The sequence below is a fragment of the Hermetia illucens genome, chromosome 3, assembly GCF_905115235.1.
Source record: "Hermetia illucens chromosome 3, iHerIll2.2.curated.20191125, whole genome shotgun sequence".
NCBI classification, from domain to species: domain Eukaryota; kingdom Metazoa; phylum Arthropoda; class Insecta; order Diptera; family Stratiomyidae; genus Hermetia; species Hermetia illucens.
In genome coordinates, this window is record NC_051851.1 from 23,997,604 (window position 1) to 24,024,329 (window position 26,726).

The 26,726-nt window shown below is 43.4% G+C and overlaps 1 protein-coding gene across 1 annotated transcript in view; it reads right to left on the reverse strand.

Moving 5' to 3' along the window:
* LOC119650940 overlaps nucleotides 1-26,726 on the reverse strand; it is a 64,812-nt gene extending 38,086 nt beyond the window's left edge. The window contains exons 1-2 of the mRNA XM_038054170.1: nucleotides 26,669-26,726; nucleotides 18,738-19,268 (exon numbers count right to left, since the gene is read on the reverse strand). Coding sequence (XP_037910098.1) covers nucleotides 18,738-19,059 — 322 coding nt within the window. The 5' untranslated portion in view covers nucleotides 19,060-19,268; nucleotides 26,669-26,726. The remainder of the gene's footprint in view (nucleotides 1-18,737; nucleotides 19,269-26,668) is intronic.

Consider the following 26,726-nt stretch of genomic DNA (forward strand, 5'->3'; position numbering starts at 1 on the left):
GCGAATAGTAGAGCATGGGAAGTCATTGACACTCTCTGAATAACTGCTTCTTGCCGAAGATGAGAAATGACTTTGAAAAACTAGGTTCACCAGATAGTACTGCAATTTGCGAAGCAGTCACTCCCTTCATCGATAGAAGTCCTTATAACATTCTACGAAAGCAAGAGGACAGTGTTAAGGCTCCACCTAATCTCAAATAAAAGGTCGCTGGAGAATCCCAAGTTTTCCCCGTATACCAGCTCCACAGGACTTTCAGTAAATTCCTTGCAATTGACGGCCCTGAGGCCAAGTAGAACGAGTGGCAGGACTTGTGACCAAGCAGAGTCATCTTGGGTCATTATAGCGGCCTTCAGTGTCCTGTGACATCTTTCGAGAATCTCATTGGACCACAAGTGAAGCCGAGGAGTTGACGCAACGCCGAGAAAAGTGAGGACTCGAACTGTATTCCCTGGTCGATAATTATAATTGCCGGCACACCGAAGCGTGGAATCCACTCTCGTCATGTCTTTCACAGGTATCACCTCATGCCACCGCGTGGATCTATCGATGACTGTAAGGCAATACCTGAAACCACTCCCACTGTCAGCCTCAAGAATAAATAACCTAACCCAACCAATTAGTTGTGAGGTCTGGGCACGTTAAATCTTAAGCTGCGTGAAACAGTTCCTTGCGGAAATTGGCCAAAAAGGATTGGCCTTGGTCCTTTTTCTAAGGTCCCGTAGTATATACTGGACATTGAGCCGAAAATACGAAACTCGTTAAATGTGTATTTGGAACTGGTCTTGAGGCTCTCCATGTCCGGCGGCGATCTTGATCTCCGCAATAGGTGACAAAACTACATTATCCTTTCTGACTACATTATCCTTTCCAAATACGAGTTAAATGTCGGAAGTATTCTAGTTGATAAAGTTCATGTGCCGAAATTCGTGAGGGTTTGTTTCACCGGGATTGTTTCAAAGAAAAGGTGAGCGTGTTATGGTCCGTGAGCATTGTGGACTGGCTACCTTCAACGGAATTGCAAGTCATGCGGTGCACAACTCAGGTGTCGTTGAGCGGGATTCAGCTGCTTCGAAAAGAAGCTCAACAGCTGCCAGATTTGGTTCACCTTTTGGTGAAGGGCAGCACCTACGGCAATGTCTAAAGCATCGACGAACTCGACTAGGGGTGCATCGTGGTGAGGGAATGCCAGAAGTGCAGCTTCCATCAGTTGTTGCTTGATGATCTCAAACGCCTGGATAGCCTCGGAGGACCATGCAATCAGGCGGGTAACCGAAGGAAGGCCGAACACCAAGGTTTCGGCCCAGACAGGTAAGCGTCAAGAATCGATTGATGGTGAGCGACCTTGATCAACAAGCAACGATAGAAGCTTGACATACTGGTGAACCTTCTCAGATCTCTAACGGGAAGCTTGAAATATTTTGCACTATGGGTAGGGCCGGTTGAATGCCTTCTGGGGTTATTAGGTGGTCGAAATCCCAATCAATGTAATAATACTAGAGCGCTTTCGAGGAGACGTTGCAAAATGCACTCAAGAGGCTCTAAAATTTAAAGTCTGAATATGCAAAGATATGCATATTGACGTTACAGTGCGCCTAATTGGCAGGAATGTAATGTAATTGCAACAAGGGGGGGCTCAGGAGTCCTCAGCGATCTGACGTGTTGCTTACGATATGGAAGTGCGGATCCCTAGCTGGCAATATAACTGCATCATTGAGAAAACCTCTCTAATGTCTGTAATGGCCACAAGAGGTTCACTTTCCTCAGAGGTCGTCAGCGATCTGACGGGTCGCTTACGATACGTCGCTTATGACGTCCCTGAAGTGCCCAAGTAAGTATTTCTGACCCTCAGCTGGCAGTATACCTTCGTCCTTGAGAAAACCTCTCGGTGAAGAGCAAACCGCGAATGACCGGTGCACGTCGAGATACACTGGGAGTCCCCAGAACAATCGACAGCTCTCTTCCGACCTCGATAGCTCTCTGTCAAGGTGGTAGTTGTGACATGTATCAGGAGCTGGCCCCTTCGGGACCCTGGTCGTCTTGTATGCATTGAACCGGTGTTAGTAGATCGCGTTAACCCGAGCAAGCTAAGCGTACGTCAGATCTCAGGAACTGTGGTAGGGACTTTGTCTCCGAGGGTATACCCGTTCCTGACTATTGCGGCCCCTCTCTTGCACAGATGGTGGAATTCCCATGGAGAATAATCATAATAACACAAAAACAAGACGGGAAACCGGAAGCTAGACGCTTCAGGCATAAAAGATTTCGTGATTTCCTATTTGAGGAACGATCAGCGACCAGCGAAAAAGGCAGCGAGAGCTGAAATAACTGATCCGACATCAGAAAGTGGCGCGACTGACGGTGCGGGGACGGCAACGCCAATATGCTGTAGTATCCATGTTCCGGGAATAAAACCAGCCAAAATCGCTGGCAGGTAGATTCGGACACGAATCGAGTGAAAGTGCAGTCAACCGTCCTAGACAGACCCGAGGAGTAAAGGGAAATGCGCGACAGTGGTGAAGCGTATGCGGTCGGCAACGTTCCTTCAGAAGAACGTCAGCAAAGGCGTTAGAAACTATTGGATCGCATCTCATTCTACAGGCGTGTAGAGTAGTGGAAAACGGGCGGAAAGTAGAAACAGCCGCACTCCCCGCTAAGAACATAGCAAGCGTCTAAAGGATCGCCGATAGCCAACCCACTACAGAGCGAACTGTGAAAAAAAGGAAAACAGGAAAACGTGCCTGAAAGAGACTTTATACAAGTAGTTTCAGGGCCCAAAAAAAGAAAGCAAAGAAGGCTAAAAGGAAAGAACTGGCTATGCTGCCAGAGACCAACTAGAGTCCAAACACAAAGCACAACCAGAAACCGACTAGACCGCTCGCTCTGATCATTCAACCGACGGAAGGCAAGACATTTGCATTTGAGTCCTTAGTGAAATCTGCTACAGAATGAAACCCGAAGAAAACGGAGCAGAAGTGTCTTCTTCTACGGAAAATGAAGGGTAGCGGAGTCCTCGTCGAACTAGATCCGAAGACGACTAACAAGAATACGTTCTGGGAAGCGATCAAGGGATTACTGGGGGAGAAGACTCTCTTTTCTAGTCGAGACCCTATGTGCTCTATAGAAATCCGGGATTTTGACTGCCTCACAGAAAAGGTCGAAGTGGAGGAGGTCTGAATGTCTAGAGGTAACCAATGTCCGGATAGGTATCACTTCAGTGAATGCTCGAGGCAAAAAAACTAGCTGTGGTGGAAGTCGCGGAACAATATGCGAGGAAACTTCTTAGCAGCGGGAAAATCAAAATTGCAGGATACGAATGCAGACGATCCCCATCAAATGCTACAGGTGTCTGGACTATGGATACCCGTCAGCAATTTGCAAGAAACCGTAGATGCGATCTGGCAGACCACCAAGCGAAGACCTCCAATGAAAAGTGAAAATTGCATTCTCTGAAGGATCGTGGCGCGTTGCACATACTGCGGGTTCGAGACATTGTCCACTCTTCAGGGCTGAACTAGAAAGGACTAGGGCACAACTAGCATGATCCACATCCTACAAATTAACATGCACTGGAGTGTAACCGTTCACCAATTGCTAGCGCTGGTCACTGCAGAGGTAAAAGCTGATCTTGTGCTAATCAGTGAGCAATACCGGAACAGGAACCGGGCTTCATGGCATCTTGACTTATCGGATACCGCTGCCATCTGGGTTCGAGACGGCGTTCGACTTCGTGTCCTTGCCCAAGGCCGAGGGAACGGGTTTGTCTAGATTCGGTGTTTAGGGATAACGTTATTCAGCATTTACTTGACGCCAAATGAGACGATGCCGGGTTGATGCTCTCGAAGACTTCGTTTCGCACACGGAGGGGCGAATCCTAGTAGGCGGTGATTTTAATGCTAGGACCCTTGAATGGCGCATGCCTTAGCCAGATTCCAGAGGAAAACGGATCCTGAAAATGATATTCTTGTAATTTTTTTGATCCGGCCGGGAAAGGGCTCGAAAAGCTCATCAGAAGTAGACTCGCTAAAGCAATCCGCGCTGTCTGGGACTTATCCCCAAGGCAGTTCAGGTTCAGAGCGGGCGCATCCACAGTGGACACCGTTGTGGAGGTCGTGATTGTGGCTCATCTAGCCGATTTCGACGCTTGATATTGGAAGTGACTTCAATTCCGTACGATGGACAGATATGCTAGGCACATTAGAAAACTCATTCCACGTAAACTAACTCTTGCAGATATTGAGGGATTATCCGAAATGCCGTTCCCTGCTCTATGAGGCGCTGCAGGGGCATGTAAGGATGGAGATCACGTCGGGAGTAGCACAGGATCTCTGGAACGCTTCCTACGATAGTCTGTTAAGACTCGACATGCCAGAAGAGTCGCGCCTGGTCGTTTATGCAGACGCAGCACTTATTGCTGGATGCACAGGTGAACAGGCGCAAAGCAAACATGCGACAGGTAAGCGGATGGATGAGTGCTCATGATTTCAACCTTGTGGTGGAAAAAACCGAAGTAGTCATCTTGACCAAAAAGAGAATCTCGCCCCTGCGTCCCATATCAGTGGGCAAGTTGACTGTAGTCAAAACTAGTGGTTAAATACCTTGATTTAATGCGCGGTTCGAAGATGAGCTTCTTCGAGTGTGCAACTGGATTCTCGGGGGCCCTATATCCACTAGGGGACGTCTTCTTATGGGAGCAACGCTGTCCGTTCAGCTCTGTAGTGCGAAAGTATGGGCCGATACCATCGAAAAGGAGATGCATTGTAAGCGTCTTGCTCAAGTGCAGAGACTGGGAGCTTTGCGAGCGGTATCTGCTTATCACACTGTCTCAGAACCGGTCGTGATGGTGATTGCAGGAGTGATCCCGGCTGCCCTCGTTGCTAAGGAGCATAAAACTATCTACAGCTAGGTGCATATTTAAGAAAGGGTGTTGCCTGTTTAGACCGTCAACGTACACTTACAGAGTGGCAATTGTCTTGGCAAAAAAAGCCAAAACGCAGATGAACTGCGCGGCTCATCGACAATTTAGACCCCGTGGCTGAACCGAACGCATGGTGAAATCTATTACTTCCTTATCCAACGTCTAAGTGTGCATGGAAGTTTTCAGTCTTACCTGCACAAGATTGGGAAGGCGCGATCTTCTGATTGTGTGTTCTGCAATGGAGTGGCGAACGCTGCCGAACACACCTTATTCTCTTGTGAAAGGTGAGACCGCTTTCGTCAGCAGCTCTATGCAGACATAGGGGAGTCCCTCCAGACAATATTGTCAGAGAGACGCTGAGGAGCGCTGACAGATGAAGTCGTGTTGAGCATTATGTTCGGGTCCTTCTTATTGCGAAGAAGATTGAGCTCTGTCGGTGGAGGACCGGATTGAACTTACAACCCCCTTCCCCCTCTCGTTGGTGAAAGTAATTCCCTAGCTACAAGGCTCCCAAAGGCGGGAGAGCGGGAGGACATTTTCCAAGCACTAATCCAGAGAGGCCTAGGAATCATCTTAGAGTCTCTTCTGAAAGTGGTAAGGGGCAACATAGTCCTGCAATATATACCAAGGGCATGGAGACGGGCAAAAGTGGTATTTTTTTCTGAAAGCGGGTAACAAGGTTTCTTTCACCCTAAATCTTTCAGGTCAATTTGCTTAACATTGTTCGTACTCAAAACGGTGGAGAAGGTCACATACAACTATATTAGAACTAACGTTCTAAAGCGTAATCCCCTACATCAGTGTCAACACACTTACCCGGCAGGATGGTCAACTGAAACTGCTCTGTATCAGCTGCCGGATGTACTACGGGATGTCATAGAAACAAACACGTGGAGGTGAAACGAGAAACAGAGGTCAAATATTTGCCAATTACGCTAGATCAAAAATTAGTCTGGAAGACACATATCGGAAAGTCACAAGGGCTCTGATGACTTGTAGGTCCTTAGCAGGAAAAAAATGGGGACGCAGCCCGAGGATACTACTTTCGATAAATACTGCACTAGTAAGGCCAATCGCGGTAATCTGGGCAGAAAGAACTGAACTCAGCACATAAGCCAGGGAGGTACACAAACTCCAAAGACTGGCTTGCGTATGTATGAGTGGGGCAATGAACTAGACTAGCCCAACGGCATCCATGGAGGTCCTTCTGGAATTAACCCCTCTCCATCTGCGCATGCAGCCGTTCCTCTTCATTTTTTATTGGCATAACCATGAATTCATTTCCGATTCCACAGAAGGGTTTTGGCTTGTGTAGGTTTCCCTGCTCCCTTCTTGGCTAGTTCATCCGCTGCCTCATTGCCTTTCAACCCAACATAGCCCGGAACTCAGAATATCTAGATCCTATTGAGCGAGCCGAGCATATTGAGTCTCTCAAGGCATTCCCATACCAGTTTAGAATTCACCTGGTTGGACCTAAGCGCCTTGATCGCTGCTTGACCCTTGTAGTTCCTTTGGAGATTAAAGAAGGCACACACATGTATACGAAACAGGGAAACTGATGATAGAGTTCATAATTTAGTGACAGAATGGAAAGCTTCAACTTGCCATCTTCACCTTGAAAGGAACTTCAACAACGCAATCCATAACTCATCTCAAAGTGGATGGTCAAGCTGTTTGTGATATCTCATTCGTTGCAAGATATCGCTTCAAAATTTGTAATCTGGTCCCACATATGTCAAATCTGATTCCGACCCAACCGCCTCAAGACAATACGTTCCCATATGTTACATTTCCCTTAAAGAAAACGACATTGTATATCAAACCATTGTTTATCCTAACTATACAAAATCCAAATTTTGAGCAAACTGCATTACACATATCCTTCGCCATCAATTCCTATTCAAAAATTTTTATACCCCAGCCAAACCGGCCTTCCAAACAAAACGTCACTGGACCAAGCATTAGGAAACGAAAAGAAATGTGTATTTCCTTTTGTAATCAAACAATAATAATGATAAGTCGACGAGGACGGAGTGAAAAGTTAAAGGAACACCCTCTTGCCATCTGAAGGATCTGAAGGATATAGCACGCGCCAAAAACGGTCAATCTGGAACTCTATGCAGCGGTCGTTTCTTAATTTGGTATTGTTGTCGGGTGGTGGTGAATGTCTTGAGTTTAATGACTCCCGACTGCGATAAGAAATTGAAAAAGGCCTTATGGTTGGAATTTTCCAAATGCATAGGGGGTGATTAGTTGAAATTATTGAACAGAAGGATTCAATCTTTCAACGACCGTTTCATATGCATGGAATTTTAATTTGCTGGCGGCTGGTTCGTAGAGGGCCGGTGGTGTTGAAGGAAATATAGTGCAATTGGTATGGTTGCAGCCCGCCCAAAAATAACCCTTTCCCTGCTGTGCGGAATCAACTATGATTAATGGCTCTCGAGAAAATTACTCTCGATGCAGTGGGCGACTTTGATCTTTGTAGCGCTCATAAATAATGATGCAATCATGAAAATCGTATTCAGAATAGATGAAGCTGACAGTTACCACCCTTAAACAGTTTTTCGATTCAGATTCGATTGTAACCATGCTTAATATCAACAAATGAGGCACGAAATGACCTAAGGCCCTAATTAATGTTCACAAATAATTCTGACCCGGCATATACACATGTATAAGATTTACACCAAAAAAAAACTAGATTGTCTCCTCCAAAGAGAAAATCTTTAGACCAGATTCTCAGATACCTTCGAGCAATTATTTCATAAATCTAAATTCACTTCAACAAAGACCTTATCAAAAGTACTTAGCCACCAATAAGCCTAAACAAATCTGAGGTTACTTGAACCCCGTCATTATCTGCATCGGAGAGAATAGAAGAAACGCTAAGTAAACGAATGACAACAAATATAATTTTGATACGCTGATAAGAGTTTGGGTTCATCCACCCTTCTAAGCTACTGATTACGTGTCACGTGCAGTAGAACTTTGCCTGATTAGTTAGTTACATCTGGACGAAGACAAGGTGGCTGATACGATATAGATGTGACTTTATAGCCAGGTGTGCTGTAGACCATTTTCTGGGGGCGAGATCCACAGATTGAGTAGGGAGCTGAAGAAATTGAACATAGGTATACAAAAAATTTCTGATTTGGGGAAGTTCTAGACAGTCCCAATTCCAATTGGTTTCCAAATCCTTAAAAGGGAACTAAAATAGGTTTATAGATAGCGAAAAACAGTCGAACATTTGCGAAGAATATTTTCCAGTTTAAGGGTGAAAATATGGCGCATTTTTTCGCCAAGAGGTTCCACGCTTTCAGTCTCGGTTCGACAATCGTGTCCTTCAGTTCGAAGTGTCAAAAATGATCTGCTATCTGCGTAGGGTCCCCGTACAAACAAAAGGGAGGTGCAAAATAGTTTTTCATCAAATATAGTCACGTGGAGCATTAAATTAAAGGTTTCGATTAATACTTTTCGAAGCAGATATTTGTTTTGATATTGGTTGCGTAGGGAAGTAGCGCGGGTGTTCGCAATGAGTCAATTAATCCAAGGACCCGTTGTCAGAAACTACTCAATGCAAGGTCAGAGATATGCGGCAAAACTTCCCAACTTGCGTGGTCCTGTTGGAAGAAGACACCACTGCATTTCATCAAATCTCATCTCCTTTTCTTAATTATTTCGTTCAGTCTCGTTAGTTCTTGGCAGTAAAGATTCGAATCAATAGTTGGCCAGCCTGGAGTAGCTCATAGTGGATGATTCCCTTATAGTCCCAACACACACAGAACATCATCTTTTTATTTGTCAATCCTGGCTTCACGACTGTTTCTGGAGCTTCCGCTCCATATTATCGTACATGATCCACTTCTTATACTCAATGACCACTCGTTTCAACAGTTCCTTGTTTTTGAACTTTTTTTTTAATGTATGACCTATCCACTGCCACTACCGCCTTCCGATCACAATGCGCACGGTGACCAGGCCGGTGTGCCAGCGAACTCCGATAATACCACACAGACAGTGGAGTTCACACTATGTGCTACTCACATATAGCAATACAGAAAGACCATCAGCACCAGCACCAAAGCAGCGAAAGCGGATCTTGCGCTGTTAATGCGTCGAACAACATCCAGTTCGATGTTACCGTCGGCAGAAACAACGGTTCCTAGATATGAAAATTAAACTACGCCCTCGTTGCTCGCCCATTAATGCAGATAGTAAGAATGCCCTGTCAAATTGAGGCCCATGGTTTTGGTGGTGTTTATCTTCAGTCCAACTCTATTTGCCTCTCTTTCAAATCCAAAGCCATTTGACCATGGTCCATGACCCCGTGATAGAGCAAACAGATATCATCATCGTAGTCGAGGTGTTTGAGAAAAGATGTCATAGTTCATTGAAGTCCTTCACGTCCTCCGAACAAGGCGGCATGAAGAACGTCCCTTATAACAAGAGAAAATAATATCAATGAAGAGATGTAGTCCTAGCGGACTTCGCTTTCGACCCCGAAATCCTGAGATTTGACCTGGGTGCACCATATGACATTTTGTGACATAAAGGGCCATCCTGATAATAGGTATTAGTTTCTCCGGAATACCCTCCTCGCCAGATACACTATCGAGCTTTCTCACAGTCGTTGATGTTGATGTGGTCAATGCAGGAGGATGCGGTGCGCAAACCAGCCTACTCTCCGTCGATCAAACTTTCGAGATGTTCTTGCATGCGTTCCAAAATTATTTCAGCTGCTATCGTTGCGATTGTCACACTCAGAGCAGGTGCCCTTCTTTGGAATCTTAACGATCATCCCCTGATTCTACTCTCTGGGAAAGGTCATCCATACAAGTGGATCTGCAGTAACTGCAGGTGTAACGATAAAAACTCTACAGGGCAACCGTCAAGCCCAGCGGCTTTACTTCGTTTGAGCGCATCGATGATGAAATTATTTCTCTTCTGCTTAAGGAACAGTTTGTATCCGCATGTTACTATGACTAGCCATTTCATCCACAAGAGGAGGAGCCTCACCGAAGTGTTCTTACCACCTCTTCAGCTGCTCAACATCGTAGATGTGGAATCGATCATTAACGTCCTTCAAAGGACCATCCAAAGATTTGCGACCACATGCAAGTTCTTTCGTAATGCAGTATATACTTCTGAGATCACTGCATTCTTCGATATCTTTCGCTTGCCTGGCCAGCACAGAAACACATTTCCTTTTGAACCGTCTTGGCAGCACACTCAGAATAACCTCCTCCCGGTTCCAGGTTATAGGAACATAGAAGGGAATGAGCGGTCTGACGGGCTGGCCAGACGGGGCTCTCCTCTTGGCACTCCTTCGATGGGCACAGTCTATGTCCCACTGGTCTTTGTCAAGGTTGAAATCTACTGGCACTACTTAGCAGCCCCGAACCTCAGATGGCGAAGGTTTACCACATGTGCCAAATCAAGAAAGACTTGGACCGGCTATAACAAAACCCGATCGTGAGGGCTCCTATGCCAGACGTACGCAAATGCATACAAAATTACGGCGATCTGCACGGGACACTGACTTAAAGGGGGCTATGCCGCCAGAGTCATCATACACTACAATTCATAAATTTCCGAAGTTGGGGGAGGGGGGAGGGGGAGAGAGAGAGAGAGGGAGAAATCTGTAGGCACTTCCTTTACGATTGCGCAACTTGGAGTTGCCAGTTGGAGCCAGGATACAGAAACTAAGCAAACCATTTTTTGAGGACTTTGAAGACAGGGCCACTGATTATGGTGATTATCTAAAGAATTGCGCCTACACTGCTACCAAATTTTGTAATTCTAGGATGAACTTAAGGGGGTTCTCGGGTAAATTTATAAAATATAGAAATATACTATTATTAATTATATTTATGCCCTAGATTTCGTAGACGTGCACCAGTGTGATTTTTTTCAGATTTTTCGGTTGAGAACGAGGCCTGCTTCACTTTTTGGACCACGCATTTTGCGCCTCCACTCCTCTATTCTTCAACCAATATCAGAAACTAAATCATTTTCGAAAAGTACGAACGGAGTTCTTTTATTGGATATCACCACATGACCATATTCGGTGAAAAAAAATTGTACACCCCCCCCCCCCCTTTGTTTTGTGTTTACACAAAACCTTAAAAAGACGCTCTCACCGTCTACAAAACAAGCTTTAGGGTATGCTCTGCCCTTATTTGATAATACAATATTCGCTACCACGAGACGGGTTAATGGCATATGAAGTGACGAGGATATAATGTGGGAACGAAATTCCTCACCATCACAAAAGAAAAACGCTGAAGAAGGCACGTATATGTGTATGTCGTTCAGGCTGCTCCTTACCATACTCCAAAGAAAACATAGAGAGATAGTTATAAGCTCCTCCAGGGAGCATGGAGAATTTAATAAGTACCTCTGCAGGTCTAAATTAGATACTATACTTCACCTAATTGTCCCAGCTGCGACGGAACCCTGAATTACCCCAAACACCTGTCCTTCAATTATTCAAAATTTATAAACGAGAATAGAAATCTAGAGAAAACTCTAGATGAATAGGTGGTGTCGGAAAATCTAGCTTGCAAGATGTCCACATGCTAATAGGCTTGGGACGCAATCAGTTTTATGACTGGATCCATTTAATATTAACTGAAAAAGACTTAATAGACCAGGAAGATGCGGCCATGAGGGTCGACAAAGGAAAAAATGGAACTAGGTAGGGGAATCTAACTCCAGTATGCCATGTAATACCTTATGGTCGTTACATACAAAAGAAAGGATTTCTCTCCCTGACGTGTTTGACTCGGCGCCTTTTCAAAAAAACACCCACGCAGTAAAAAAGAAAGACATTACTATGCGAGGACCTAACATCACCGCCCATCAAAAGATTGAAAATGGAAAAAAGCGAAACATCAACCGGCACCTTCCCACCTTAAGGTGAACGTACCGATCTATCCCAAATGCACTCTTGACATCCATCCCAATGTATATAAAACCTATTTGAGAACTCCGATACCGAGGTGACAAAGGGGTAGACTGGGTAGCAATCCTGTCGACGAAGCAAGTAGTCAAGGAGAACTTTCAGGTGGTGGTATCGGGAAACGCTGTATTCCCATTGACTGATTAGTCGTGATGTAATAGGCGAATAATCCAAGGTCTTAGGCGATCAGTCCAGAGTCTGCATCTGAAGTGACTTCGGCCACGGAGTCTCACCAGAGGTTATCTGGTACGTAGTTCATATGTCTCAGGAGACTTCCTGGGGCATCTGTTTTTGTTCTGGTTATTTAGGTTTGCCTCCCCTTGTGGGAATTTCATGGGAGCTGTGGTTAACCGACCGTGTAGTTAAGCCGACCCGGCAGGTTTCACATAAAACCACGTTTCCGGATGTTGGGGGAACAATGTCGAAACTATCTCCCACAATAATCTAGGACACATAATAAGAGGGGACCATTACACACATAACCCACTTGTACGCTCCTCCCCATGAATCGAAGTCTGTCTCATCAAAGAGACGGTTGAAGCAATAATTGTTACTTTTCGTGGTGGCCCACTGCAACTTTTTCATGCCTGTTTATATTCGAGGTACCTTTGTTCATACTCTGGCGTGTTTCTTCGGCGTTGACTCCGCCTTCTGACCTTCAAGCATTCCGTACGACATTTCGCTATTTCAGCGTTCCACCAGTAGTTAGGGTTGCGCTTCCGAAAGTGTATACGTCTTGGCATGGAGGCGTCACACGCGCGATATATTTGTTGGGACAGCTGCGATGCTTTTTCTGTGGCCGTTCCAGTAAACTCGGTGTTCCACTGCAATACCTCCAGAAATGTATCCTCATTAAGTGCTCTTGATGACCAACCCCTTTCTGGTTTCTTCAGGTGAGGATTTACTGTTCTGGGTACCTTATCAATAGTAATATATATCGCCTGGTGGTCGCTATGCGTGTATTCTTCGCTAACAGGCCAGTGTAGACGCTTGACCGACGAATCACTTACGAATCTAAGATTTACAACGGTGCCTAGCTCTCAACACGTAGAAGTTTTTACGCTTCCGATGGTAATTAGAGTGACGTTTAGGCAGGAAAAGACCTCAAGTAGGATTCTTTCGCTTTCAAGTTTTCCGGTTTCCCCACTCCTCTCCAAACATGTTGGGCAGCATACGTGATTATCCCGGTAGATATTCTAACCAATGAGGCAAATCGTCTGTACGAGAATCTGGAAGCGAGCCTGAACAAGCAAAGTGAGCGTATGCGGTCATTGGCTGCATGGCAAACAGCATCGGACCAGGCGGAGAATGGCCGGCGGACACTCAGGCTTATCCCAGACATATGTAAGTATGCGGACTATGCACAGTCAAAAAAAAAAACAAAAAACAAAAACACAAAAGTCAGACAGTAAACCGATTTAATAAGGTTTTGCTTTACACAAACCTTAATAAAACCAGATAACCACAATCTAGAAGTAGAAGCAAAGACTGCCCTAAGAGAAGGAAGTATCAAACAAAAGTTCAATAGCACATGCTTCTAGGAAGCAGTAACAATCATTTGTGTGACGATGAAGAAAGGTAGATTTGTAAGGGCTCTGAAATATAATACATAATCCGCAAGACACCAGTGGATCTAAATGGTACGCTGATGTATAAATCATTCAGGATGGTGCCTATGCTGATGATATAGATACCCTGCCACGACCGAAGCGAGCACGACAGAGGCCCTGGTGAAATTTGACGAAGTAAAGACACTAAATGATTACAATTTCGAACAAACCGACATTTTTGTGGTCTTAGGCACAACGCTTACAATAGACAAAATCAAAATGGATGATGCTTGCCAATAATGGATTTTAACTGGTATTGACAATTTCGAAAAATCTAAATATACACAAGATTACAAAGTTCACTTTGATTTGCCTTGTCCTGTATTACAACAGCGAGACGTAGACGATCAATGCTTCCGAACATCGAGTCCTCAAGAGAATCTCAGGCCCAATGAGGGTTGATGGCGAATCGCGAGTGAGATGTAACAGTGAATTGTATTTATTATATGACGTGTCCGAAGGCTCCAGGGGGCAGGCCATACAGAGCGTATGTACGACAGGAGAATTTCCAGGGGCCTACTCATAGGAAATGACCAGGAAAACCCTGAAACAGATGGGAGGACTCAGTGGACAACGTAAATTTCACGCTGAATGGTTTCCGAAATTGGAGGACCCAGTCGCTGGACCGAGGAAAATGAGGATGATGACTTCGGAAGGCCCAGGACCGACACCGGACATAGAAGTAGAAGATTTCAAAGATGCACGTATTTAAAGCTGAAAGGAGCGTTAAACGCACTTTTGAGCGTAACAAAAGCATCAGGAAAACCACTGTTGATTTCTGCTGAGTTGTACGTGGATTGAAGTTTACTTCATACCGAAACGAAAACATGTAGACGTATCCTTGGGGAAATTATATTTATATGGGAATTGATGAGATGATATCCTTTGCCCGAAAGCACATTTGATCAATGATCAAAGGTTCAAGACCAAGAAGACCCTCCGCCGACAAGGCCGAATTTACTAAAACATTGACAAGTGAGTAAGCTCACGACGAAGAAAGAACAAATCGACAAACTATTTGCTCTTTTCCCAAAGGATAAAATTTTCAATCAACAAGTTTTAATCAATCGCAATCGCACCCATTCTAAGCAAAATGGACTTTCCCCTCAAGTATACGATCTTGGCTGGTTATCGATTGAATGGCAGAATTAATTTTCAAAATTTTAATAGTCAACTAAATTATTTCTCTTAAGGGGGTCATCCCGTGTGAACGCCGTTTTTTCGCTTAACCACAGTCCGTAAACTAAGATTATTAAAAAATGTTGAAAGCGATTTTTCTCGTGCGTCGTTAAACTTTTTTTGTATGTTGTTGTTTGTTTTGTTTTGTATGTTGTTGTTTTTCAAGGCTTCTTTAATTAATAAACAAGTCGGAATACCGGAAGCTCGCGCTTCGGGTATAAAGGTTTTGTGTTCATCTTATGTAAGAGACGCACATTTCTCTGTCCGTATATAGCTACAAATCCAACATAATCCTTCATATTTTTCCAAACTACGAGACATACGTACATATTAGAGCCATAGATATCACGCTCACCCTAAACAAACAAACTGCCTATTACCTGCTGTACACATATATGCACGTATCTAAATTTATAGTACCCATATTTCCGATTTACGTCTTATATCTATCTGAATTAGGCACTAGCCGCAAAGTTCATTAGCACGCATATATTATATACCTACATATACACATGTCTGGTTGACAAATAACTAAAAAACTAAAACAAAATAATTGTCTGCGACCCAATTCATAAGAACTCATTTCGTAGTGGTATTGACGAATTGATATGTGATGATGACGTCATGCGGGTTGTAGAGTGCACGAAATTCACAAAAAATTGTAAAGTTTCACCCCCAATAACTTTGTTAATAATAGTTGGATTTTCTTCAAACTTGACCAAACTGTGCATTATATTCTTCGTTACACTCATGCCAAATTTTGTATTTCTGGGATGAACATAAGGGGGGGTGCCGGGTAAATTTCTAAAATGTGGAAATATACTATTATTAACTTTATTTGTGCAGATATCGGAACCGGATATATTTTGAGGCCTAGATTTCGTAGAGGTGCACCACTGTGATTTTTTCCAGATTTTTCGGTTGGATAGGTTCTGAGAACGAGACCTGTTACACTTTTTGTGGGTCATATTTTCAACCCTTACTCCCCTATGTTTCATCTAATATCAAATATTGAACCAGATTCGAAAAGTACTAATTGAGACCTTTCATTTGATACCCTACTTGGCTACATTCTGTAAAAAAAAAATTTGCACCCTCCATTCACATGTACGGAGAGCCCCCCCTTAAACTTAACGCAAGATGGCGCCACTTACTGCATGTAAAGGGATCACCAGATTACATACTCTCACCAATTTTCGTGACAATCGGTCTAGCCGTTTCCGAATAAATCGGGTGTGACAGACAGACAGACAGACAGACAGACGGACAGACGGACAGACAGACACCGTCACCATTCTAATAAGGTTTTGTTTCACACAAAACCTTAAAAAAAGTACTCACTGAATCGCAATTATCCTACTTTGCGGACCGTAGAAATATGTTCTGAATAAGTTGTGAACATTTGCCCATATATTCTACACTATATCTAGATACAATTGATGCCAAAAGAAAATTCGATTCCTCGGAGCCGACACCCGGGATGACCCCCTTAAAGGAAGGAAATGTCAAACAAAAGTTCAAAGGCTTCTCGGAGATAGTACAAATCATCAGTGTGACGATGGACGTTTACACCAAATAATGAGGTAGATTGCTAAGCGCTCTGGAGCACATAATCCGAAAGACGTTAGTGGATCTACATAAATGGTACGCTACTATATAAATCATACCAGACAGTCGCTTATGCTGATGATATAAATATCCTGCCATGATTGAAGAGATCGCGAAGGAGGAGTAGAGTCCTCACTCCAATATGTTTCACACAATTTCAGAAATAAGGTAAATTTCAAGTAGTAATCAAGCCCTTTCATTTGATACCCCACGTCAGCATATTCTGTGAAAAAACATGTACACCCCCCTTTCGCACGTACGAGGAGTCCCCTTCAAAATCAACACAAAATGGTGCCACTCGCTGTATGTTAGAGGACACGCAGACCACATGTTCCCACCAAATTTTGTAACAATCGGTTCAACGCTTTCCGAGTAAATCGAGTGTGACAAACAGACGGACGGAAAGACAGGCATCGACATTACTAAGATTTTGTTTCACACAAAACCTTAAAAATATGGTGGGGCTCAAAATAAGCACAGCAGAATCAAAATTATGACACTGACTAGAAGAAAAACCTCAATCAGACAAAACGCAACCACTAAAAGATTACAACAAGGAGACTACATACAGGAGATTCTACTCCCGGCGCATTGCTTGAATTGATCTAATGAAAGAAAAGCATTGCGCTTGTTTGAGTCTCTTCAATCACTTGTGCGTAAAAGATTCCGCTCACTTTTTTTCTGATCTTGGTGTCGTGTATGTGATGAAAGAAATGGGGAAACATACACAACAAAACCATCTAGGGGTCTTCGGCACACGCTCCAGTTACTACGTATATGAAATGCTATTCTGGGCCGCCTAACACCTAGATTTACTCTTCCGGTATGCAGTCTTCTTGGATTACAACTTCGAAAAAAACGAAATCAATGCATTCGAACATCGATTCCTCAAGAGACTCTCAGAACCAGTGATGGTGGACGCGAATGAGATATAACAATGAATGGTACTTATTATGAAGAGTCAGATGCCGCCATCTATTAAGATCCGAAAGCTCCAGTGGGCAGGCCATGTAGTCTACTCATAGGAAACGACCACCAGGAAAACCCCGAAACAGTTGGGAGGACTTGGTAGACAATCCATAGAAGTTGAAAAGGCTAATTGAAGTCCTAAAAAAGGGTAAAATATTCAAACAATAAGTTTAAATCAATTGCAATCTGAGTAAAATGTATTTTCATCTCAAGTATATGATTTCGGCTGGTTGCGTCGATTGAACGCAGAATTAATATTCAAAATTTTAATAGTCAACTAAATTATTTCTCTTAATACAGTAATAAACTATATAATTTATTCTAACTTATATCCAGCTGACCTGATAAACTGTTCGTTTAAAGTGATCATATCCGTGCACATATGCATTTTTAACGTATTACAAACCATTCAAGTACCCCGTTTGGAAAAAAAGGGCCATGTTGTCCATCTCCCAGGTTCATGACATCTCCACCCTCCTAATAAATTTCATTCTACCGTCAAAGCGGTTTCTTTCGAAACTCATCCAGCGACCAGACCTGTCTGCATCAAAATGCACCCTTATCTCCTGGAAAGCCTGAAGGATATTGCATCCTAAGGAGTTTGTCAAGTAGACGACGATACGTTTAAATCAAAACCTGTAATTCTTGATCGAAGGCATGACCTGCAAGTCGATTATGACCGCGCGCGCCAAATTATTTCGCCTCATGTGCCCAACTGGTTTCCAGCACTGACCAACAGTAATAAAAATCAGCCCCGTTTCATGCCTGTCATGCATATGCAAAGAAACATGTTTACAGATGATTTTTATAGAAAAAGTTTGAAAGGGATCAAAAGTATTGAGTGTAATAGATAACTTGGACTTACTGCCATCTTTTGTGGAGTAGCTGAACAGAATGGACAGATTGAATAGCGCACACCATCAGTAAAAATTTTCGCACCACTTGAAATAATGAGGATCTCCCAAAGTACTCATGATGAATGGAAGCACCTTTTATTGAAAATCTATAAAAAGCAAGTCGGGAAACCGGGAGCTCGGCGCTTCAGATATGAAAGGTTTTGTGTATTTCTTATACAAAGACATTTCAGTGTGCATTTGTCCCATTAGTACGTAGCAAGTAATATATGCATATATTATGGGAGAGTATCCACTTTCGGGTGATATTGACATTCATTTCGGTTGATAATGAGCACTTTCGCCCCCCGCACTCGCCACCTCTCCAACAAATGTCAAAACTAAAACTTCGGAAAGTACTAATCGAGACCTTTCAAACCCCACATGACTATATTTGGAGAGAAAAAAATGTACAACCCCCTTTTGCATGTATGGGGACCTTCCCTTAAATTCGACGCAAGAGGATGGAACTCACTATGTACGCGAGCGTTCACAATTCCCACAGTCTCCAATAAAAATGCGTGTGACGGACAAACAGACAGACATACAACCGGTTTTAATAAGATTTTGTTTTACACAAAACCTTCATCAAAACTTACCTTCAGTCTCATCATTATCTCCAAAATCTCTTCTTGACGTCGTTGGCGTTGAAATTTGGGTTCCATTCAAATTTGCAGCCAATTGCGACATAGGCGAAACACACGGGCTGGAATCCAATTGTTTAATGTCCAACAATTTTCTCGGCTCCAAAACCAATCTCAATGCACTCGATTTATTCTTGGGTGCGCATTTCAGATGCAATTTCATTAGATTAGTTCGTCTCAAGGTATCCTCGCACGGATCACTTTCGTCATTCAGTTCTTTTAATTCACTTCCCATATTTGACGAAGCATCTTTCATCGCGGATAGATTGGAATTCATTTTTTCAGAGTTTGGATTTTACTTTTCCGATTTTTAACAGAAGTTGATTGTAAGAAACATAAAAAACGAATACGCAATTGGACGAATACAAATACTAAAAGATTTAAATTATTTCGCGTCAACGTTTAGTAAAATTACGTAAAATTTAAAAGATTTCGTCAAGGCAATAAAATGGCTGCGCGAGATGCAAATAGGAATCCAAGAATTTACTGAAAATGGAAAAAAAGAAAAAGAAAATTAGAAATATTTTTGGAAATTCTTTGAAATGTATAATGAAAATAATTAATTCTAAACATTTTTCTGCTTTATTAATTAATTATTAAATTATATAATTAAAAATCAGAGAGAAAGAGCAATTGTTCTTTTGTCTCCGCCTCTGAGGGTGATATTTGCCTCTCCAGAAGCCAAGCCTTTCGTTTACCAAGACTTTCAATGGGTGGTGATTGCCACGCCCTGTACGACGTGACGGTACTATTAACAAAACAGTACCGATCTAGACTGCTGAGGTAAAAAAACAGCTCCTCTCATCCAGAGTGTTATGCGAGCCGTGCCAATTAGATAGTTTGCAGTCGGGGTAACTTACTTTGTGCAAACAGAGCCTCACTGATACCTGGTCGCCTCAGTGAATAAGCTTTACTTTACCGTGCTACGGAGGCTTGGACACGGCGAACCTCCTAATCCCCATACTCAAAACAAATGAACGAGCAATTCAAAAAAGATAAAACGAAAAACAACAACAAACAAGCGGGACCCCGGATCGCACACAAACTGGTCCATCAAGAAAAGGCGTATCTTCACAATCCTGAGAACCGCATGACTACACCCAAAAAAGAAGAAGCTGGAAAGCCAAGCAGCGGAGCCAAGTTTAATATTGGACTACTGCGAAGACGGCAGTCAGCAAAGGGCATGCTCAGAAAGCAGCGACCGGAAAAAGCACGTCTGAGGTCAGTATATCAGACGTCAGGAAAGAAACAGGCCTCAGTGCCGTTCTGAGAAAAGACCAGAAACCAAAAGAGGCACTTAAGAAGGCTCAAGACAGACAGACCAAAGTCCTTAACAATGGTACCAACGAAGAGGAGAATAACGGACATCAGCAAAAAAGGGGGAAATGCTCCCAAGAAATTCCAATCCAAACCCAAGAGGGAGGAAATCCCGAATAGGTCAGGGCTGAAGGGTAGGATTCAAGAGGCCCGACGTTAGCTATGCTAGTGCCATCAAAGGCATTTGACTGGCGATACTGTCGATTCGTGAGGAGCAGAAAATTATTGAAGACCTCGTCGTCAGGAAGATGTGCAAGGGATGGAGTGAGCTGGTCGTGCTCGCCGGCATACGCTTTCGATCAGGTCTTATACTGTGGGACTGGGCGACGGAGAACTCAGGTGTCTAAATTGCCACGCTGGCAGAGAGCATAAGTCTCGACATGTACTGAAGATGATATAGATATACCAAGGGCCCACATGGTGACATTACACCTTGTCAAAGCCGCAGCACTTGAGACGAAGAAAATTCTAAGCTTCCTAATTGCTCAAAATTATGTTAAGTTCTCAGAAGCAAGATGGAGAGCAAAGGCAAACTCCTCACGATGAAGGCATATGACGGACCCCTGAAGGAGTCAAGGTGAAGAACGATATGCAGGAGGATGACGCTCCGATAGTGAAGAAGAGCTCTAAACACTAATGGAGCTAATGGCCAGCACAAAGATAACTCCGCTAAGCATTCACGATGAAAAAGCTGCATTTGGACTGATTCCAAGGGCAATCTCCCAGAATAACACTGGGGCAGAATTGCGATCTGCAAATAGGAAGCATGTAGGTAATTTGAAATTCCTATTGCGAAAAAACAAGAGTTTGCATTAGTTTTAAACGCAATTTAAAATATATATGTCTTTCAGAGTTCCTAACTGGAGACCTTGTAGCTGTCCAAGTTTTATAGGAAGCCGAGAGAAGAACTAAAGAAGTAGTCGTGACATCGGGCTATTTCTCAGAAGACGATTCCCGGATCCGAATTAGAAATTAGTTGTTAGGCTAGTGAAGTTCTGTGAAAGTAAGGCACTAGAACATCTCCTTGACTGCAATCCCAACGCCCATCACCAAGTCTGGGGAACAGCGACACCAACCGAAGACGCAGGTACCTTTTTGAAGTTATCCATAGCAATAAGCTAAACATGTATAACATAGGGAACACCCCAACATCCGTGACCAGCACTAGACATAACTTTAGGCAATACTCTGATGATGGCCAAGAATTGGAGGGTGTGGAATGGCAGAATAATCAGATGCGACATTTAGGCCAAAGTGAAAGGAATGGATAAGGATTCCTAGGAGAAAATCATCGAACAAGAACCCAGCTTAAATAAGAACAAAGATCCACAAAAAATTCTTCAACCGGCCGAAATAAACCGGGGACTGGCAGAGGTCAAAGAGTGCACTGGCGACACGATCAGGGAAGCAAAAAGAAACAGGGAATTCTAGGGAATCCAGTTTATTCAAAGCTATAACCAAAGACAAGGCAACATCTTCTATCTGTCTTAAGAAGCAAGACAGGGCATTTACCGAGAACGAGGAGGACAAGGTACATCTGCTTGTCGGAACTCATTTCCCGGGTCCTATTCCAGTTCTGAATTTTTCAATAAAATATAATAAAAAGAAGGGAGTGAGAATATGAAGAATGCAGGATATACAACGGATTTTCGGAAGAAAATTGATTGCCGAGTTGTTGGAGAATGAGAAGTGAAGCTGTCCTGAAAAGTTATTCGCGTTCTTTGGTTTGACGTTTTTCACCACCTGCATTTGCCTTTAAAAGAATTTAGCGTCAGTTCCCCATCTCTCTCTCTCTTTTTGTGCTTATAATAGAATAGAACTGCACAATCCTGCGAGAAAAAAAATCAGAACCGCACATCCGAGAAATCAACCATTAATAGTGAGAAAAGCACTTTCAAGAGCAAATAGGCAACCGATAAACAGTTCGTAAGAACCCTTTCAGTCATTCAAGAGTTTCCTCAAAAAGCGTTTTACGTCGTCACATCCAAGATAACGGAACAAATTTTTACGCCAAACTTGCGAAGCTCGAGAAGATTGCTAAAGAGCTCAGAAAAACTGTCGTTGACCGCAGAAACATTATTTGCCGATTCACGACAGTAGCAACGAGCAGCACTACTCCACTCCACACTACTCCACTTACTAACGGATCAAGAATTTCTGGTTAAATTTATCATTTTTTTATTTAATTAATTTGCTTCCAATTTATCTAAAATTATTTTTAGCGAGCTTAAAAAAACAAAACAAAATAACTATAAAAAAGAAAACCGGAAGAGATGGCACTGGCCCGCTTTCCTTTTCCTCCGCTCTCTCTTACTGCTCCTTCCAGCCTTCGTTTCTTTTGCGTGTTATTGGCCTTTGTGGGTTGTTTCGTTTCCGGTCAGTATGTCCACTGATAGAGGCAAATCCCTCCGTAACTGCCGTGGCCGTATAGGTGCCGCCGTTTTTGGCGTAGGAATCTGTCGGCACCCTCCCGCCAATACGAAACCCAATTCATTTTGGCCGGCATCACAATAGACGCAACACGCTTCAATCAACCGCTGGCAGAGCTATTATAGATGAGGAGACAATTGAGCTTGTCTGTGACGTATTTGAGGACTGTTCCCAAAAAAGACTAAAATAACAGCTCCTAAAATGTAAGACGGCCAAGCCTGAAAAGTGCGATCGACTAGTATGACGTCAAGACCGTTGGTTCGCCTGAAAGGCCACAAAATGTACCAGCCGCTGCAATTCCTCATAAAAAAACTAGACTTGCCGGGAGCTGTTTAATTGATAGTCCGATGGCTAATTGGGGGATTGGAGACCCAATATGAACACATTCAATATGGTCCCTTATTGGAATAAAACATAAGGAAACGTCGAATTTCTAAGCTCGGAAACTAGAACTACTTCTGTGAGCTCTAATTGTCACTGTATCTGTATCTGACTATTTAATCTGGAAGGATTAACACAAGCAAAGTAAGCTCTCTAAGGGGATCATTTAGGTATTTCCAAATGTAAAAAAAATTATACACTGAGAAAAAATTGACGAAATCCCGAGGCCGAATAAGGTTCTTGGAAAGTATACAAAGGTTATATAGGATTCGATAGATAACATCCCCGTTACATAGAGTACCAAAATCCTAATGAGAGCAAAGTTGAATTTTCAACCCCATCCCCGGGATATAAGGAGTATATGGAGGAGGAGAGGTGAGGTCCCCCACTTCATCCCCGAACTCGTCGCTGTGGCTCCCCCCCTCCGCTTCAAGATTAAGGTCCCACGAAGTGAGTTTTTTACATTTGTCATGATCAGGTTCAAATTCTCAACCGTACCCCCGAGGAGAATATGCAGAATAAAAAGCAAGCTTCCTTTTCTAATACCACTAAATAATTGCAGATATAATCACCCCTCCCCCTCTCTAAAAAAAGCCATGACACTTCATAATGGAGCTATTATAGTTTCATATCAACCGTTGAAAAATCGCTGCTGTCGTCTCCCTCCCCCTTAGCAAGTTATGTCGCTTCAAATGCCGACTACTTTGACATCATTCTACTAAAGTTTAATTTACTAGTTTCACCCCCGAAGAGGGAGCGTATTTAGAAAGGGTCCCTCCCTTTCTAACGCCTGAAGAATTGTGACGATCATTCCCCGTTGAAAGATTATGATGCGCCGAAAAGGGATAGCCCCTTTCATATCATCAATAAACTCGTTGGTAGGGGCGCCCCTTGCCTCTATAACTCTCCTTGCACATGGCGGGGATGATTGCCCTACCAATAAGCTTACCATAATAGTGGTACGAAAATAGTCCCTTTTCCCGCTGTGCGTTTTAAGGAGGATAGAGGGGAGAACTTTCCCTTCCTCCCTTAATGGTTTGGAATGGTAGACGACATAACACCAGGGCCTTAGCGAAAAAATCCTTGGTTGCAGTGAAACAATGCCAAAAAATTTCGAAACTCTCGACAGACCTACTTCCACGGCAGCTTTAAAATGCCAACTCCGCTTGTCGGGAAAAGGACCCCGGAATAGAAACTTTTACAAAATTAATTTGATTGTGCAATTCGGAAAAAGATTCGTACCTTGTCCCAATATAGGGCGGATGAAATAGCGTTGCAAGGGATGCACTGGACAGGGGCCGGTTCCCTGGAGAAGAGCCACTACACCATATATTATAGCGGCCATCCAGTAAACCATGTGCTCGGAGCAGGTTTTTTAGTTAGCCAAAAAATGAAACCTGCTGTTATCGGCTTTGAAAATATAAGCGAAAGGCTATGCACTCTCACTCTCATATAAGCTTCATAAACGTTCACACCTCTACAAAGGACACTGCAGAGTCGGAGTACGTGGGCTTCTCTAGACGGTGCCACTTTCAACCAACCACAAATGATCTTCACAACCCCCTGAAGAACGTTATCATTGATACGGTCACAAAAATACTTGTCCCCAGCCGCAAGAAAAGTAGGAACGGCTCTTTTGACGATGAATGTAAGCTAGCAACGTAACGGAAGAGTGCTGCATACCGAGTAATGTTGCATTCTCAAAGAACGCGGGCATGCGCGGAGACTTATCAGAACTCCGTCGAGCGGAGAGGCGACTTCATAGACGAAAAAGAAAGCCTGGGAGAACCAACAAGTCTGTGAACTCGAAAAGTATAGGAGGCAAGCGCACCAGACGCGGAAGCTTTCCCAACAAGTCAACAGGAAGCCTTATACACCTCGATGTTCATCCTACCGAGACAAAGGGGGAAATCTGATTTCCGAGAAAGTGGGCATATTGGAGCGTTGGGTTGTGTATTTTGATGAACTGCTCAACAACCAAAATATCGGCGAGTTGAAGGTCCCATCAACTGAAGACGACGGACAAATGGTGCCACCAAGCATAGGAGAAACAGTCCGTGCAATTCATCGACTAAAAAATCATAAGTTGCCAGGCCGATGGAATTACAACTGAATTGGTTAAATATGGAGACGACCAATTACACCAAGCGGTTCATCAGCTGATGCTCAAGGTGTGGGACAGCGAATCAATGCTTGACGATTGGCAACGGGCATTATCTGTACCATATATAAAACGGGGGATCACGCAATACAGCAATTATCTATAAAATATTCTCCCCTATCTTGTTAGGTCGGATATGTCCAGAACATCATTGGCTCATACCAAACAGGCTTCACTCCAGGCACTCCAGATAAAATTTTCTCCATACAAAGAGCGCCTATGAGAATTCGATATCCTGACGAAATTGATAAGGCTGACCGTGACCAAGGTGTGAGGCCAGATAAAAGCATTCAGCACCAACAATGGTCTAAAACAGGGGATGCTCTATCATGCGTACTCCTTAACCTGGCGCACGGTTGTTGGCTGCCAACAGAGCCTATTTCAGCTTACAAAAACTGTTTCGCTCGAACCGTTTCACCATGGGGTCCAAGCTTTTACTGTACAAGACTATGATCTTGCCAGTCCTCATGTATTTCTCGGAAACTTGGGTTCTTAGCAAGAAAAATTGCGAACTGTTGGTCGCGTTCGAGAGAAGAATCCGCCAAAGAATTTTTGGCTCCCTACATGAGGATGGACGATTCCGTCGCCTACATAACGACGAAATCTATGAGCGATACCATGACCGTCAAGTTGTGGATAAAGTTCGGCTCAACAGGCTGCTCTGAGCGTGTCACCTAATCGGTATGGAGGAGGATGATCCAGTCCGAAAAGACTGTAAGGGCAGTATCTACGGTAGAAAAAGAAGACGAGGTAGACCCTGTCTGAAATGGAACGGTGGTGTAGGTCAGGACGCCAGACAGCTTTTAGGGATATCGAATTGGTGGACCTCGGCGCAAAACCGGGATGTCTGGAGTTCCTTATTAAGGTAGGCCTAGACCGGATACCGGTTGTTGCACCGTTGATGATGATGAATCTAATCTGCATTCCAGCACTTGAACTTTGCCAATGGAATCTCCACGACCAAGGCTGAACTGCGGAAAAATGCGAGTTTGAACAACACATCGATAATATGAAACGAAGCTGCCAGTAATAGTATGCGTTTAAGTAAGCAGTTCTTTGCTGAGTTCTGCCCATCTCTTAGATGTTTCCCGTGACCACTTCATAGAAGCAAAGCGAATACTTTACGTCTTTAACCTAACAAAGTTTGGAAACTCCTCTCTATTGTAATGAAGGTATCTTTGTATATTATAAAATTGCCAGAAACTTTGAAATTCTTACTAAACCGAGCTTGTAACCATGCAACCATTTTCGAATTCTTGGGAAAACAATAACAAAACTAATTCGAAGAATTCAACCTCTGACACTCACTGTCATCATCCCAACGGTTTTTTCGCCAATTCCTATTGATGTGTTTATGGATTACAAGCCCCTAAGGATCACGTAAACTGCTCATGGGCCACAATCCAAACAAAATATTATTTAAAAGCGCGAAGTCCCCAGTACACGCCTCATATGGCGCCAAAAGTGCTCCCAGAACAACCCGCACATTTCCACTCAGAACCAGAATATCTTCACATAACTGAAACCATCTAAAATAGGAAACCATCTGCATCCAAGTTTCTGGCAACTTCTCGTAACAATTATCCCTTTTACGTACCAAAAACCAATTTCAGGAGACACCACACAAACCAGCACCACACGACGGGCAAAACGCG